Source organism: Pelophylax lessonae, assembly GCF_965119305.1.
Source record: "Pelophylax lessonae genome assembly, chromosome: 2".
NCBI lineage: Eukaryota > Metazoa > Chordata > Amphibia > Anura > Ranidae > Pelophylax > Pelophylax lessonae.
In genome coordinates, this window is record NC_138769.1 from 747,939,772 (window position 1) to 747,956,967 (window position 17,196).

At 42.0% G+C, this 17,196-nt stretch overlaps 1 protein-coding gene across 1 annotated transcript in view; it reads left to right on the forward strand.

Moving 5' to 3' along the window:
• LOC309548377 (uncharacterized protein) overlaps window positions 1–17,196 on the forward strand; it is a gene marked incomplete at its 3' end in the record, with an annotated part of 387,813 nt that overhangs the window by 122,206 nt on the left and 248,411 nt on the right. The window contains exon 10 of the mRNA XM_082248318.1: window positions 7,191–8,075. Within this exon, the coding sequence (XP_082104444.1) occupies window positions 7,191–8,075 (885 nt within the window). The remainder of the gene's footprint in view (window positions 1–7,190; window positions 8,076–17,196) is intronic.

Consider the following 17,196-nt stretch of genomic DNA (forward strand, 5'->3'; position numbering starts at 1 on the left):
AGAGGCTCTGGATGGACAGTTGGATAAATGGTTCTATATTTAGGATGTATCCGGTCTATAAACCAGAGGCTCTGAATGGACAGTTGGATAAATGGTTTTATATTTAGGATGGATCTCGTCTATAAACCAGAGGCTCTGGATGGACAGTTGGATAAATGGTTCTATATTTAGGATGTATCCGGTCTATAAACCAGAGGCACTGGATGGACAGTTGGATAAATGGTTCGATATTTAGGATATGTTTGGTCTATAAACCAGAGGCTCTTGATGGACAGTTGGATAAATGGTTCTATATTTAGGATGTATCCGGTCTATAAACCAGAGGCTCTGGATGGACAGTTGGATAAATGGTTCTATATTTAGGATGTATCCGGTCTATAAACCAGAGGCTCTGAATGGACAGTTGGATAAATGGTTTTATATTTAGGATGGATCTCGTCTATAAACCAGAGGCTCTGGATGGACAGTTGGATAAATGGTTCTATATTTAGGATGTATCCGGTCTATAAACCAGAGGCTCTGGGTGGACAGTTGGATAAATGGTTAGATATTTAGAATATGTTCGGTCTATAAACCAGAGGCTCTGGATGGACAGTTGGATAAATGGTTCTATATTTAGGATGTATCCAGTCTATAAACCAGAGGCTCTGGATGGACAGTTGGATAAATGGTTCTATATTTAGGATGTATCCGGTCTATAAACCAGAGGCTCTGAATGGACAGTTGGATAAATAGTTCTATATTTAGGATGTATCCGGTCTATAAACCAGAGGCTCTGGATGGACAGTTGGATAAATGGTTCTATATTTAGGATGTATCCGGTCTATAAACCAGAGGCTCTGGATGGACAGTTGGATAAATGGTTCTATATTTAGGATGTATCCGGTCTATAAACCAGAGGCTCTGGATGGACAGTTGGATAAATGGTTCTATATTTAGGATGTATCCGGTCTATAAACCAGAGGCACTGGATGGACAGTTGGATAAATGGTTTTATATTTAGGATGGATCTCGTCTATAAACCAGAGGCTCTGGATGGACAGTTGGATAAATGGTTCTATATTTAGGATGTATCCGGTCTATAAACCAGAGGCACTGGATGGACAGTTGGATAAATGGTTCGATATTTAGGATATGTTTGGTCTATAAACCAGAGGCTCTGGATGGACAGTTGGATAAATGGTTCTATATTTAGGATATGTTCGGTCTATAAACCAGAGGCTCTGGATGGACAGTTGGATAAATGGTTCTATATTTAGGATGTATCCGGTCTATAAACCAGAGGCTCTGGGTGGACAGTTGGATAAATGGTTCGATATTTAGAATATGTTCGGTCTATAAACCAGAGGCTCTGGATGGACAGTTGGATAAATGGTTCTATATTTAGGATGTATCCGGTCTATAAACCAGAGGCACTGGATGGACAGTTGGATAAATGGTTTTATATTTAGGATGGATCTCGTCTATAAACCAGAGGCTCTGGATGGACAGTTGGATAAATGGTTCTATATTTAGGATGTATCCGGTCTATAAACCAGAGGCACTGGATGGACAGTTGGATAAATGGTTCGATATTTAGGATATGTTTGGTCTATAAACCAGAGGCTCTGGATGGACAGTTGGATAAATGGTTCTATATTTAGGATATGTTCGGTCTATAAACCAGAGGCTCTGGATGGACAGTTGGATAAATGGTTCTATATTTAGGATGTATCCGGTCTATAAACCAGAGGCTCTGGGTGGACAGTTGGATAAATGGTTCGATATTTAGAATATGTTCGGTCTATAAACCAGAGGCTCTGGATGGACAGTTGGATAAATGGTTCTATATTTAGGATGTATCCGGTCTATAAACCAGAGGCTCTGGATGGACAGTTGGATAAATGGTTCTATATTTAGGATGTATCCGGTCTATAAACCAGTGACTCTGGATGGACAGTTGGATAAATGGCTCTATATTTAGGATGTATCCGGTCTATAAACCAGAGGCTCTGAATGGACAGTTGGATAAATGGTTTTATATTTAGGATGGATCTCGTCTATAAACCAGAGGCTCTGGATGGACAGTTGGATAAACAGTTATTTTTTGTGGTGGACGTCGATGAGTTGTGGGAAATGGGTGTGCAAGAAAGATTGGTGAACTGTTGGAATCTGTATTTGCAGGATGCTGATATGTATGGGGGAAGGGCGAGAAGCCTCGGAGGACTATGTATGGGGGAGGGGTAAAAGCTGGGGAGTGCTGTGTATGGGGGTGTGGTGAGAAGTCGTGAAGGAATGTGTATGGGGGAGGGGTGAAAAGCCAGTGAGGGCTGTGTATGGGAGGGGTGGGAAGCTGGGTGGGGTTGTGTATGGGGGAGGGGTGGGAAGCTGGGGGATGGGTGAGAAGCTGATGGGGGGCTGTGTATGGGGTAGTGGTGAGAAGCTAGGGGGGGCTGTGTTTGGGGGAGGGGTAAGATGTCAGGGAGTGCTGTGTATGGGGGAGGGGTAAGATGTCAGGGATTGCTGTGTATGGGGGAGGGGTGGTGAGGTCACATGTAATGAGAAGTACAGGCACTCTCTCCTTTCTAATATTAGAGAACAGGATTGGACAATTCCAGTACAGGGGGGAGGGGGTGGAAATATTGGGGCTCAGTCACAGCACACAGCCCATGTTATTGTGTGTATAATGCGTGTTCTCTGGTGTGCAGTGTAGGGGCGCTGTTGTGCGGTGTAATGAGGTGTTAGGCTCTCTTCTATAGAATTCTATGGGCTGAGGCTCTTTGTAATATTATACAAGGCGTGGGAACGCTCGGCACAAACAATACAACCTCACATTGTTTTCTTTGATGGTGACGGAAGCCATAGAACATCGGGAACATCGCCTTGTTCAGCTGCCCATACACTCGTACAATCTCCTTCCAATCTTTTCATTGTAAGATCCTTCCCTCCATTTTCTTATGGTTAGTGGAGTGAAATGGAAGTGTGTGATGGCAGTGATGAGGAAATTGGAAGGATCCGGATGGAAAATGTTTCTGGAATGAAGAAATTTCTAGCAGTGAATGTGATTTCATTCAGGAAAGTCCATTCATTCCAAACAAAGGTTTCTTCCAGTAAATTAGAAGGACATTCATCATTGGAGGTACTGAGGAAAGTTTCCATATCAATGTTTGTACGGATGTTCATTTCAAAGTCTCCTAGTGTATGACCAGAGTAACTGTTGGTGTGAATGAGCCCTAAAGGTGACCATACACTATACAATCTGATTGTACAATCTCCTTTCCATCTTCCATCAACTACATAGTACAAGGATCTGCCCAACCCCCATACACACTGAATGGAATGTTTGGGGGTGTCCTCCTATTACATTGTTTTGGAAAATCTAAAGAAGATTGTACAATCAGATTGTATAGTGTGTGGTCAGCGTTAGGCTTGTGTGTTCTATTCCAGAATCCCCCAATATGTCACCCTCTTCCTGTGTCCCCTGTACTGCCCCTCCCCCAAAGTAACCCCACATATTCCCTTCTGTGTCCCCTCCCCCACACCACCAATATGAGAATGTATGTTATACCGTGCATGCAGAAGATGGAGCGTGTGATGTCATGTGCCTCGTCTCACACATGCGTCGTACAACATTCCTTTCATCTCCTGCAAGATCTCCGGGAGAAAGTTTTCCCCAAGAAATGAGTGTCATGGCGTCCAGCACATGTAGAAGATGAAGTGTATGAGGTGATCCCCCGGTGTGTGCAATATGAGAGTCCTGAGAGATGTGAGAGCTCAGCTCCGGATCTCTCTGAAGACACCGGTGTGATCGGGGGAGGAAGGAAGAGGACACAAGAAAGGGAAAGCTGCTCATACACTAGGAGATTATTGGAGGAGAATTTGGAGAAATCTTCTCACTACATTCCATGGATTGATGAATGGCGCTCAGAAGGAGTTCAACATTTCATTTCCTTTTATCATCTCATTCTGGAATGAATGGAATTTACTGAATGAAAACCACATTCACTGCTAGAAATTCATTCCTTCCCCATCCTGCTCCTCCCAATCTTCTCCTCACTGCGCTCAATAATCAACATTGATTTCCCCTCCACCAACCAGAAGAACATCCAACAAACCTTCTTCAAATGAGATTCTACTGGTGTGATCCCAGAGAATGGGGGGAGGGGTCCTCTTTGTGAATACCCCCTTCCCCCGCACTGTGTTTGCAGTCAGTGTGGCCCCTGGGCATCTGTGGGGGAGGGGCTCTCTGTGAGGAAGTTGGCTCACAATGTGATTGGAGTCTTCCCCATCCACCTCACTATCCCCCCCACCTGTCCACCACTCTGTCCCCTCTCTGTCCCACTGCCTACCCCTCTTTCCCCCACTGCTCCCCTATCCACCCCACCACTAAGCACAAGTGCCTCCTGTCTCCCAACTGAGCAACTCTGTTCCCCCTTTTTCCCACTAATCACTAATGCCCAACATTTCCCCTCAGTGATCACCAATTTATTTTTCATTAACTGATAACAATAGCAGGCTTCCCTCCCCCACACTGACCACAGATAATGGGCATTTCCCCCCCCCCCACACACACCCACACTTCCCTGTCCCCTCACTGTCCCCCTGTCCTGTGTGTGGTGTAGGGGTGTACATGGATAGTGGGAAGAGGGGGTAACACAAGGATTCTAGCTTGTAGGGTAGATGGAGGAACCCCAGAAGTGTGTGCTGATTACTAGACTGCTCCCCAACCGTTTGACTGGCCACACATTATACAATTTCCCTGTTCAATCTCCTGTAGATAACCTTTATCTATGTGGTGTAAGGACCGGCCTGACTGCATACAAACTGAAAGTGTTTGAGTATGACCTCATATTATATGGTTTTGGTAAATCTGAAGGAAAGTTGTACAAAACAATTGTATAATGTATGTCCAGCCTTATTGTTTCCCAGATTGCATGTAAGATCTGTATCTACCTGAGACTGGTAAGCCAGCTAGGTTTGTGTGGAGTGTCCCTCTAGTGGTGGTCAGAGGTATTGCAGGCTGTGCCAAGTCTATCACAGCTTGTTTTATTGACTAACAATAATCTCCTCTCCTTCCCTCCTACACCCTACAAGGTCCTCTCCTCGTTTTCTAGTTCCCGTGGGCTTCCATCCTTGTCATGTGTGTGGCAGTGGTGGGATAATAGAGTGTGTGTGCTGTTATACAGCTCTTACCCCTGTCTGGACTGGGAACTTGGGGTTCTCCCTACAATCTGCCAGCATGCTGGGTGATTTCTGTGGATATGCAACAGAAGACGATACCCCGTGTGTTGTCTGACCTCCCACATGCCTGTACCCCGATACCTTAGTCATTAATAACAGATAGGGGTATTTTTTCCTCACTTCCCTATGGCTGAACATTGTTTTCATCCTGCTGACCACACCCCCAAATCATTTGTTCCCCCTACCAGCGGTATAAGGGGCACTATGACTATAATATTGTGCTGACCGCTCTACTCTATATGTTGTGTTGTACATTACATAGTCCTGACCGGAGTGTTTGTTGCCCCCACAGTGGTGGTAGTTTCTCATTAATGAAGGTCTTCTTTATGGTCGGCTCAAACAAGGTTTAAGCTCTCGGCCCGTATTCTGTTTTATTTTCAGAGTTAGTATTGTCGGTGTTACAAAGACCCGCATTCTGCACCTATTTGGGACATATTCATGACATTGTTATCCCATAAGGTGACCTTACTTGTGGCCATCACTTTGACTAAAAGGTCACAAGGATGTTTTGAGACCAAGGATCTCCTTTTTTACCCAAACTGTTCTCTGCTTTTTTCCTTAATGGACAGATTGCATTACCCTCCCTGTGTCTGGCACTAGGTCACTCCGAGTAGATCTCTCCCCATTGTCTGGATGTGGTGGGGGGCGGTCGGCGATTCACCTCTCAGCCAATGCTTTTTTATGCAGAAGGATTTCCTGTTTGATATTCCAGAGGCTAAGAAGAAGTTCTCCATATTCCAGATCCGCTATTACTAAGTGGATATGAAAGGTTCTAAGTAAATTCAGTAAATAATTTTGCAGGTTTATATGTTGGGTTACAATGCCTTCTTTTCCCATTATAGCCCTCACCACCAGAGTAGTGATCACTTCTTGGACTTTTTATCCTCAGATTTCTGTGTCTCAGATCTGTAAGGCCCGGTCTTCCTTTTACATTCTCTCGCCTTATAAACGTGGTGAGATCTTCTACCCCACTGAAATGGAGATGCAAGGATCCCCTACAACATGTCTGTGGATTTCTAGGGTTAATGAGATCAAATGAAAGGAAGATCTCACCACATCTCTGAAGTTCGGGGAAACTAATTAGAAATAATTAGCTTTGAAATGGAGAGAATTGATTTTCAAGATTTGCCTCCTATTGATTTCAATGAGGTTTGCATTTATGTCTGCAATTTTTAGATGCACTTGCTGAATGCACCTGCAAATAAAACCCAAGCACATCCCCCATTACTATGAAGCACATTTCTGTGAATGAGAACAAAGAATGAGATTCTCCTGCTGGAAATTGTAATAAAATGTCTATTTTATCAGCCAATGGGAATAATATAGTGTCCTCAGTAAAATAACATTGTATATATTGTTTCTATATATTAGATACATTTAATAATGATTTTTTAAAAAAAAAAAAAAACAAATTTATTCAGCCCTATTTATAGAGCTCTGACTTTTATGTTTTTTTTTTTTTTGCACAGGTGGATTTATAAACCAAGTTTTCTGTAATTTTGGACTTTATCAATACAACGAAGTCACATGGGAAATGAGCCATATGGGTGTCTTATGTGACTGAAAGTCTTTATCACAATTCATGGAAGGATTCACACAGGACACAAGACATATCAGGGTTCAAAAGGCATAAATGTTTTGGATCCTCTTCAACATTGATCCAGCCTCAGAGGACAACAGGAGAGAAGTAATTTCAGTGTTCAGGAAGTGACAACGGCTTTACAGTGTATACCCATGTATACGTAAGAGGAGTAATTTCAAAAGATATTTCTTGTTTGGAATGTGATAAAGGTTTTACAATGGAGGCAAAACATATCACACACCAGAAGGTTCACACTGGAGAGAAGTCATATCAATGTTCTGAATGTGATAAAGTTTTTAAAACTAAGAAATATCTTACCACACACTACAGGATTCACACTGGAGAGAAGCCATATCAGTGTTCTGAATGTGACAATGTTTTTACACAGAAGTCACATCTTATCATACACCAGAGTATTCACACTGGAGAGAAGCCATATCAGTGTTCTGAATGTGGCAAAGCTTTTAGGCAGAAGTCAGATCTTATCAGACACCAGAGGGTTCACACTGGGGAGAAGGCATATCAGTGTTCAGAATGTGGCAAAGCTTTTCGGGATAAGTCAAATCTTATCATACACCAGAGGTTTCACACTGAAGAGAAGCCCTATCAGTGTTCTGAATGTGGCAAAGCTTTTCGGCATAAGTTATGTTTTAACATACACCAGAGGATTCACAGTGGAGAAAAGCCATATCCGTGTTCTGAATGTGACGCAGCTTTTAGGCGGAAGTCAAATCTTATCAGACACCAGAGGGTTCACACTGGGGAGAAGGCATATCAGTGTTCAGAATGTGGCAAAGCTTTTAGGCATAAGTCAGAGCTTATCACACATCAGAGGGTTCACACTGGGGAGAAGCCATATCAGTGTTCAGAATGTGGCAAAGCTTTTAGGCATAAGTCAGATCTTATCACACACCAGAGGGTTCACACTGGGGAGAAGCCATATCAGTGTTCAGAATGTGGCAAAGCTTTTAGTCAGAAGTCAGAGCTTATCACACATCAGAGGGTTCACACTGGGGAGAAGCTATATCAGTGTTCAGAATGTGACAAAGCTTTTAGGCAGAAGTCAGAGCTTATCATACACCAGAGGATTCACAGTGGAGAGAAGCCATATCAGTGTTCTGAATGTGGCAAAGCTTTTCGGCATAAGTCAAATCTTATCACACACCAGAGTATTCACACTAAAGAGAAACCATATCAGTGTTCTGAATGTGGCAAAGCTTTTAGGCAGAAGTCACATCTTATCAGACACCAGAGGATTCACACTGGGGAGAAGGCATATCAGTGTTCAGAATGTGGCAAAGCTTTTAGGCATAAATCAGATCTTATCACACACCAGGGGGTTCACACTGGTGAAAAATTAACTCAAATCTGTGAACAAACTGTAATGTAATGACCAGATGCATTACGTTTAGTGCCTATGTCCATCAGAAAAACACCTAGAAGGCCTGTGAATATTTTACCATTTGACAATTTTTTTTAGATGCTCAGCAATGACTGAACTGTTTTCCTCATGATTTTTATCTTTATCTTTTTTTTTTATGGAGCTTTACCTGAACATGTATTTTCATCATTCAATAACTGAGCTGTGTTTTCTTCATTGCCAGAGCCTATACATTAATAATAATAATGCCTCAGTAGTGGAGACTAGCATTGGGGTCCAATGGCAGATGGCTACATGTATTCCATTTAGCTCTGCTGAAAATCTTCAGGATCTTATCAGGTGAATAATGGGCATCCTTGATATCTTCTTCCTCTGTCCAGCTATTACTTATCTCCATAGACTATTCACACAGCACCACTATAAGATATCTGAACTTACCAAGTGCTAAGTGTGTGGTCATATCACTTCTTCTGGGGGACAGAAATTCATCCAATTGGGGTTAACTTTAATGACTGAATGGAAAGATGTCTTTTTGGGGTAAAGTTTGCAATGAGCACTTCTTATCTCTGGAAATGCACTAAAGTGTACCTATGGCCATATAATCAATTATATAAATGGTACAATCTATCATTAGCATAGAAGTTTTGTTTTTCTGAGTATCCCCTTGCAACATTTTTTTTTTTTTTACCTGTTGATCCTCCCAGCAGATCTGTTTTTTCTACTTCCTGTAGAAGGCTATTTTGCAAAAATGGAAGTTGAAGGGGTAGGGAAACACAATATAACACTGTTGGTGGTGCCTACAACTGTCAGTTTTCATTCATTTGGTGGTTTAAACTGTTAAAAAATCCAGTTGCTGTAACTGCTTTAGAAGCGTTAGCTGAAGTTAGACTTTACTTGTTGTGTGTCTTACTTATAATCTATCTAAGACTTCCCTGTACAGGGTGACAACTCTGCTGTGTAATGTTACTGCAGAATGATGGGGGTTGTCACCCTGTTACAGAAGGTGGGAAAATAACAGATCTACAGACAGGATAACAGGTGATAAAACGATGTTGCAGAGGGAACTCTGGGAATAATAATGACAGATTGCATTACACATTAAGTTAGCAGACTTCCTGCTGTTGGTCTTATGTATGAATTGTGTTCTGATATTTACTGTCCTGCTGTAAAAGGTGTAAATGATTGCCCACATCTTTCCTGTAGTAGCCGGGACTACAAACTCATATTAGGAATATTAGGATGGGTACCAATCCAAGGGGGTCATCTTTTTGGATCTGGGATAAACGTTTCACACGGTTTCTTAAATTCAGTTATTGAAACTGCCAAAGAGAGTCTCACTTACTTCACTAACAATAGGAGAGCCAATCACAGGCCAGTAACATTTCATGATTTCTCAATGTAATTGCAGAATGTTTCATCCCCATTGGCCCAATAGATTCCTAGTCCTTCCAGATAACATTTGTTTCTTATGTGGAAGGATAACGCAAAATGTCTTCTCATCAATTCCCCCCATAGCTGTACTTTAGTTTATGTTGCCCCTCCCATATCTGTAAGGGAAATCCTCAATTTCTTCCAATACTCCCCTGGCCTTCCAGTGAGAAGAAACATTTTCTCTGGAGTGGAAATGTTTTATGCAGTGATCCCTTCATAGACGGGATGGGGAATCTAAGTAATCTAAGATAAGTAAGATGAACCCGTGTACTGGAGTCATGGATCAGATAACCAATGAGACCATTGATGTTATAGCAGAGCTGACAGCAGAAGTTTCTCCATCACCTAAGGTGGTGTCACAGAACTGCATGGCTGCTGACTATCTCTCGGAAGCTCAAGGTGGAGTCTACAATCTGGTGTCACATAGAGAGTGTTGCACATTTATTTTATATCATGAGGATCTCAGAAGGGGATATCTACACAAGGTAAAGAAGTTCCAACAGGCACCTGGATGGGAGGAAGTGGGATCCATTGTCTTGGATGGGTTTAGTTGGAACTTGGTTGAGTAATTTGGTGGGTTTGCTTCCTAAGCCATTGTTACTATAGTTGTGATAACAATTTTAGACATTGCTGTGGTTCTTTCTTTCATTACCCGAGTTGATTTCCTTTTTTTATGCACATATTTAAATTTACATTTTTAGGCCAGATAATTTTTTAAAACCCCAAACATTTTTTTTTCCAAAGCAAAGACCCTGGAGAATAAAATGTTGGTAGTTTTATTTTTTATGTGCAGCTTTTTATCAAATGCAAATGTTACGTAAAAAAAACACTAAAGATAATTTTAGTACACACAAACACAATATATTACCCAATTTCTTTAGGGAAAAATATAACATGAGGTTTGTGTCTTGTATATAGATACCAAACATGTCAAGCTTTACACATTGCATGAAATGGTGACAAACTTCAGTACCAAAACTTTCCCATAGGTGACGCTTTAAAATCCTTTTACAGGTCATCAGTATAAATAGTTATCCATGAATGATGTCCCTAGAGTTATTCCTCTCACTCCGGTGTGTGCAGCGATATGTAAAGTCAGTCGTGTGATTGTTGTTTTCCTACAAACTGCACCCAAAACTGGCCTTTGCAGATGTATGCGGGAACTGGGGGTTTACTAATTTGTTTGTGTTTTTTTTTTTTTTTTTTATTTACAGTGGGTTACTTTGTTTATTTTAAACTTTTTTTTTTTGCTCAACTTTATTTCTATTACACAGGGGGTTGATGGCCCCCATATGACATCATATTGCTAATCACAGGTTCTCTTTAAATATATATAAGAAGTATATTACACCGTTAACAAACTCATCTGGACCACAAAAAAGATGGTCAAGCACACATCATACTTGGTCAGCTCCTTCCCTGGTCACAGCAACCGGGCATTGACAGCGCTGAACCCAGAAATGACAGAATCTTGCCCCTTTCACATTCATACAGTGAAGGGGAGATCAGAGATTGGATGTTTGCTGATCTCCTTCTGCTCTCACCGCTGGCACCTGCCATACCTGTCTATAGCTTGCAGGAGGGACAGCTGAGCCCGGTATACATGGCGGGGGGGGGGGGGGGGAGTATTATCAATGCAGATGAATCACTTCCACCATAAAAAAACACAGTTGGTGTAAAAGATGTAAACAAGCTCCCTGGTGCTATAGCTATAAGGCCGTGCTGCTGCTGATGTAAACCTTCCATTGGCTGGAGTGAAAGGGTTACACTAATGTACATCTGCCGAATCTGTATCTGAGGAGACCATAAAAGCAGCATTAGAAAGAAATGTGAGCATGGCTTCAGTCAGGCGATGGTCTTGCTGGTCATGGTCTTGTTCTCCTTCAGGTCCTCTAACCTTGTAGATGGTGACATGGACTTGTTGTGTGGGAATGAGCAGGAGGGGCTCTGGGTTATCTTCTACCCAATGAGCCTGTTATGGATAAAAGATGAAAGTGTCTTCTGGGAATTTACAGGGATTTGGATGTTTAGAGGGTTACATAAGTGGGCGGGGCTGGTATTAATCAGGGGTGTGTCATATGGTAATCAGTTTCTTAGCATAGATGATATAAATGGTATAAATATATCATTGAAATGTAAACTATCTATCTCTTTTCTTCTGTTGGTAAAGTGTCACATATATATGATTAATAAAGTTGGATGATATTTTCACCTCACAATACTGTGGTCTGGGTTCTTCTACAACACATCCACCCAAAAATGTAATCTTCCAGTTATAGGAGTCTGGTGGAATGGGTGACAAGCTGATTGTGTCTCTTAGGTCCCTTGTACATGGGGGGTTCAGCCCCTGTGTGTGCAATGCTGGCGGTATAATACACCTGGTAGGCACAGGTACAGCGTCCACCCCCACTGCCTGCAGCCTGTCAAAGTCTACAATTTGTCATTGGTCCGATCAAAAAAGAACAAAACAAAATAGATTTCCCCATCCACACAAGCAAGGTGATTGGAGGAATCCTCCCTGCTGTGCCAATTGTCAGCGACTGCAGACAATTCACAGCAGCTGCTTGATTGACAAAGGTTTTCCATCATTAGATGGACTTCTGTTAATCAGGAATGTCCATAGATGAACCGGACGAGTTATCATCCATCTATGGGCAGCCTAAATGTATTGTCTATCTAGATGACATCATTGTTCTTGTCTCCGCCCTGGAGGAACATGATCAGAGACTATTTATCCACTTAAACTTCCGGAATGTTTTACCCCCTTTATGACCGGGGCATTTCCTTTTTGATTCAGCACTGCGCTACTTTAAATGGTAATTGTTCCGTCATTCAACGCTGTACCCAAATGACATTTATATCATTTTATTCACACAAGTAGAGCTTTATTTGTGGTATTTGATCTCCACTGGGTATTTTTATTTTTTATTATATAAATGAAAATAAAACAATATGTTCTACCCTTCTGTTATAAAACATATCCAATAAAATCTAATTTCTTCATAAATTTAAGTCCTAAATAAATTCTGCTACATGTCTTTGGTAAAAAAAAAAAAAAAAAAGAAAAATCTCAATAAATGTATATTGATTGGTTTGTTTGAAAGTTATAGCTTCTACAAACTATGAGATATATACTGGGATTCACACAGCTTTTACCTTCTGTCTATCAGATTTATTGAGGTGCTAAAATGCCAGGGCAGTACAAAAAAACAAAAAAAAACAAATGATCAATTTTTGGAATGTAGACACCCCAAGGTAAGTCCTGAGAGGCACCGTGCATGCATGAAAAATTTCATTTTTTGACAAAGGTTTGTGAAAATTACAAAAATTGTTTTTTTTTTTTGTACACAAAGTTGTCACTTTAATGAGATATTTCTCACACAAGCCATGGATATATGTGGCATTACACCCCAAAACACATTCTGCTACTTCTCCTGAGTATGGGGATCCCACATGTGAAAGACTTTTTGACACCCTAACCACACACAGGTCCCCAAAATCCAATGACCACCTTCAGGCTTTCAAAGGTCGTATTTCTCTTCCTCACTACCTATCACAGTTTCGGAGGTCCTGAAATTCCAGGAGAGTACAAACACCCCCCAAATCACCCCTTTTTGGAAAGTAGACACCCCAAAGTATTAGATAAGAGGCATGGGGAGTATTTTACAGATCTAATTTTTGTCACCAGGTTTTGAAAAAAGAAAATAAAAAATCCATACGGCGGCCTGCCTGTGTGATATAGCGGCAGCAGCTGCTGCTCTCCCTGTCAGGCGTCACCAGTCCAGCACTGTGCAGAGGGATCATCCCATCCAAAGAGGAATCTCCATCCAGGTGGATGATAAACACTGACATGTGGTTTGGATGAGTCTTTAATCATCTGATTTTGTGAGTACATAAACGCATGTACATGGGAGTAAACACAACGCAATGTGACTCTGGGGACAAAACACAAGTTTGTCTCCTTTGATCCCCTGTCCTTCCCAATGCTAAAAAATGCACTGAGAACGCATGTAAACGCACATGTGGAAATTCATGAGAAACGTGCAGTTCCTGGTGTGACCGGACCCTTACAGGGAAAACTTTTATTTGGGGGTGACGTTTGGTGACAATGTGATCAGTTACACCCACTTATGTTTTATTTCACCATTACTTTTCTTTTATATCAGTGTTTTCACTTCAGTACATGAAATAATCTGATATCTGAGGGAAATCTGAGAGCGATATGAAGACTTTGTGGCGTTATTCTGTATGTTCATATGTCTGTGTGTACATCAGACCGAAAAGAGGGACAGAGAAATATGGAGTCCTACAAGGGAGAGTGATGGGAGATATGATAAAATACAATCTCATTACCTCCTCCGCTGATACTTCCAGCAACGTCTTCTCTATAATTCCTCCCACATGGAGCTTCCTGTCTGTACCTCACTTCACTTCCTGTCTGTACCTCACTTCACTTCCTGTCTGTACCTCACTTCACTTCCTGTCTATACTTCACTTCCTGACTCTACCTCACTTCCCACCTGTACCCTACATAACTTCCTGTCTGTACCTCACTTCACTTCCTGTCTGTACTTTACATCCCTTCATTTCTTCCCTAGAGTATTCCCTGTTTCTGTATAATTGAGATCACCACCTTGTGGAGTTTAGAAGAACTGCAGTACCAAGAGATGTCACAGGAAGCCAAACTGTGTCAATTAAAGCAAAATTTATTAACCACCTGACTCCCAGAAGGTTTTAGCCCCTTTATGACCGGGGCATTTTTTGCTATTCAGCATTACGCTACCTTAACTGGCTATTACTCAGTAATTCAACACTGTATCCAAATGACATTTATATACTTTTTTTTTCCCACACAAATAACGCTTTCCTGTGGTGGTGTTTGATCACCATTGGGGTTTTTATTTTTTTTTTGTATAAATAAAAAAATTAAAAACAGATGATATTTTCTACTTTCTGTTATAAAACATATCCAATACAATCAAATTTCTTCATATATTTAGGACAAAATGTATTCTGCTATATGTCTTTGGTAAAACAAAAAAACCTAATAAGTGTACATCGATTGGTCTGTGTGAAAGTTATAGCGTTTATAAACTACGGGATATATATTGGAATTTAAGGAGCTCTGACTTTCTGACTATCTATCACATTTCTTGAGGTGCCACAGCAGTACAAACATCCCCCAAATGACCCATTTTTGGAAAGTAGACACCCCAAGGTATTTGCCATGTGGCACAGTGAGTCCATGGAAGATTCTTTTTTTGGCAATATTTGTGGAAATGAATACATTTTTTTTTTTACACAAAATTGTCACTTTAATGAGATATTTCTCACACATGCCATGGGTAAATGTGAAATTACACCCCAAAACACATTCTGCTACTTCTCCTGAGTATGGGGATACCACATGTGAGAGACTTTTTGGCAGCCTATATACAGGTCCCCAAAATCCAATGACCACCTTCAGGCTTTCAAAGTGCATTGGATTTCCTGACTACCTATCACATTTTTGGAGCCTCAAGAAATGCCAGGACCGTAAAACGCCCCCCCCCCCATGACCCCTTTTTAGAAAGTCTGCATCTCAGGGTATTTCCTGAGATGCATGTTGAGTCCATGGAAGATCATATTATTTGCTACAAGCCAGAGGCATAACTAGAACCTTCAGGGCCCCGGTGAAAGAAACCATGAAGGGCCCCCCTGACCCCTCCCCCTTCCATCTGAGCTCCAGGATTCCAGTTCATGGAGGGCGTCCATGGACATCCCCCAGAATCCTGCCTCCCACTTTCCCCTGGGGCACGCATCCAGCATGCTCTGTGACTGCTGTGTTCTTTGGACAATCACAGCGGCCCTTTACCATGTGATCAGCTGATCAGATGTAAACAGACTTGTCGGTTATTGGTATTCCTTTCTTCCCATGCTGTGTCTGTGTGAGGAAAGGAGAGCCGTTACCCAGCAAGACTGTCAGTACATTGTTTACACAATTTTCTCTCTCATATTGCACACACCGGGGGATCACCTCATACACTTCATCTTCTACATGTGCTGGACGCCATGACACTCATTTCTTGGGGAAAACTTTCTCCCGGAGATCTTGCAGGAGATGAAAGGAATGTTGTACGACTCATGTGTGAGACGATGTGCAATATAACATACATTTTTACAATAGCGGTGTGGGGGAGGGGACACAGACTGCACAGAGATACAAAAATAGCTCATTCATATTTGCAACCAGAGGAACAGTAAAAACACGTGGATGAGCCGTATTTTTACTACCCCCCTCCCCCAACCACTGCCACACAAAGGCTGCAACCAAGGGTGTACATAGGATGTGGCTGAGATAAACCAGAGGCTCTGGGTGGACAGTTGGATAAATGGTTCTATATTTAGGATGTATCCGGTCTATAAACCAGAGGCTCTGGATGGACAGTTGGATAAATGGTTCTATATTTAGGATGTATCCGGTCTATAAACCAGAGGCTCTGGATGGACAGTTGGATAAATGGTTCTATATTTAGGATGTATCTGGTCTATAAACCAGAGGCTCTGGGTGGACAGTTGGATAAACAGTTATTTTTTTGTGGTGGACGTCGATGAGTTGTGGGAAATGTGTGTGCAAGAAAGATTGGTGAGCTGTTGGAATCTGTATTTGCAGGATGCAGATGTGTTTGGGGGAGGGGCGAGAAGCCTGGAAGGGATATGTATGGGGGAGGAGTAAAAGCTGGGGAGTGCTGTGTATCGGGGTGGGGTGAGAAGTGGGGGAGAAATGTGTATTGGGGAGGGGTGAAAAGCCAGTGAGGGCTGTGTATGGGTGAAGGGCGAGAAGCTGGAGAGGGCTGTATATAGGGGAGGGGTGGGAATCTAGGGGGGGGACTGTGTTTGGGGGAGGGGTAAGATGTCAGCGAGTGCTGTGTATGGGGGAGGGGCGGTGAGGTCACATGTAATGAGAAGTACAGACACTCTCTCCTTTCTAATATTAGAGGACAGGATTGGACAATTCCAGTACAGGGGGGAGGGGGTGGAAATATTGGGGCTCAGTCACAGCACACAGCCCATGTTATTGTGTGTATAATGCGTGTTCTCTGGTGTGCAGTGTGGGGGCGCTGTTGTGCGGTGTAATGAGGTGTTAGGCTCTCTTCTATAGAATTCTATGGGCTGCGGCTCTTTGTAATATTATACAAGGTGTGGGAACGCTCGGCACAAACAATACAACCTCACATTGTTTTCTTTGATGGTGACGGAAGCCATAGAACATCGGGAACATCGCCTTGTTCAGCTGCCCATACACTCGTACAATCTCCTTCCAATCTTTTCATTGTAAGATCCTTCCCTCCATTTTCTTATGGTTAGTGGAGTGAAATGGAAGTGTGTGATGGCAGTGATGAGGAAATTGGAAGGATCCGGATGGAAAATGTTTCTGGAATGAAGAAATTTCTAGCAGTGAATGTGATTTCATTCAGGAAAGTCCATTCATTCCAAACAAAGGTTTCTTCCAGTAAATTAGAAGGACATTCATCATTGGAGGTACTGAGGAAAGTTTCCATATCAATGTTTGTACGGATGTTCATTTCAAAGTCTCCTAGTG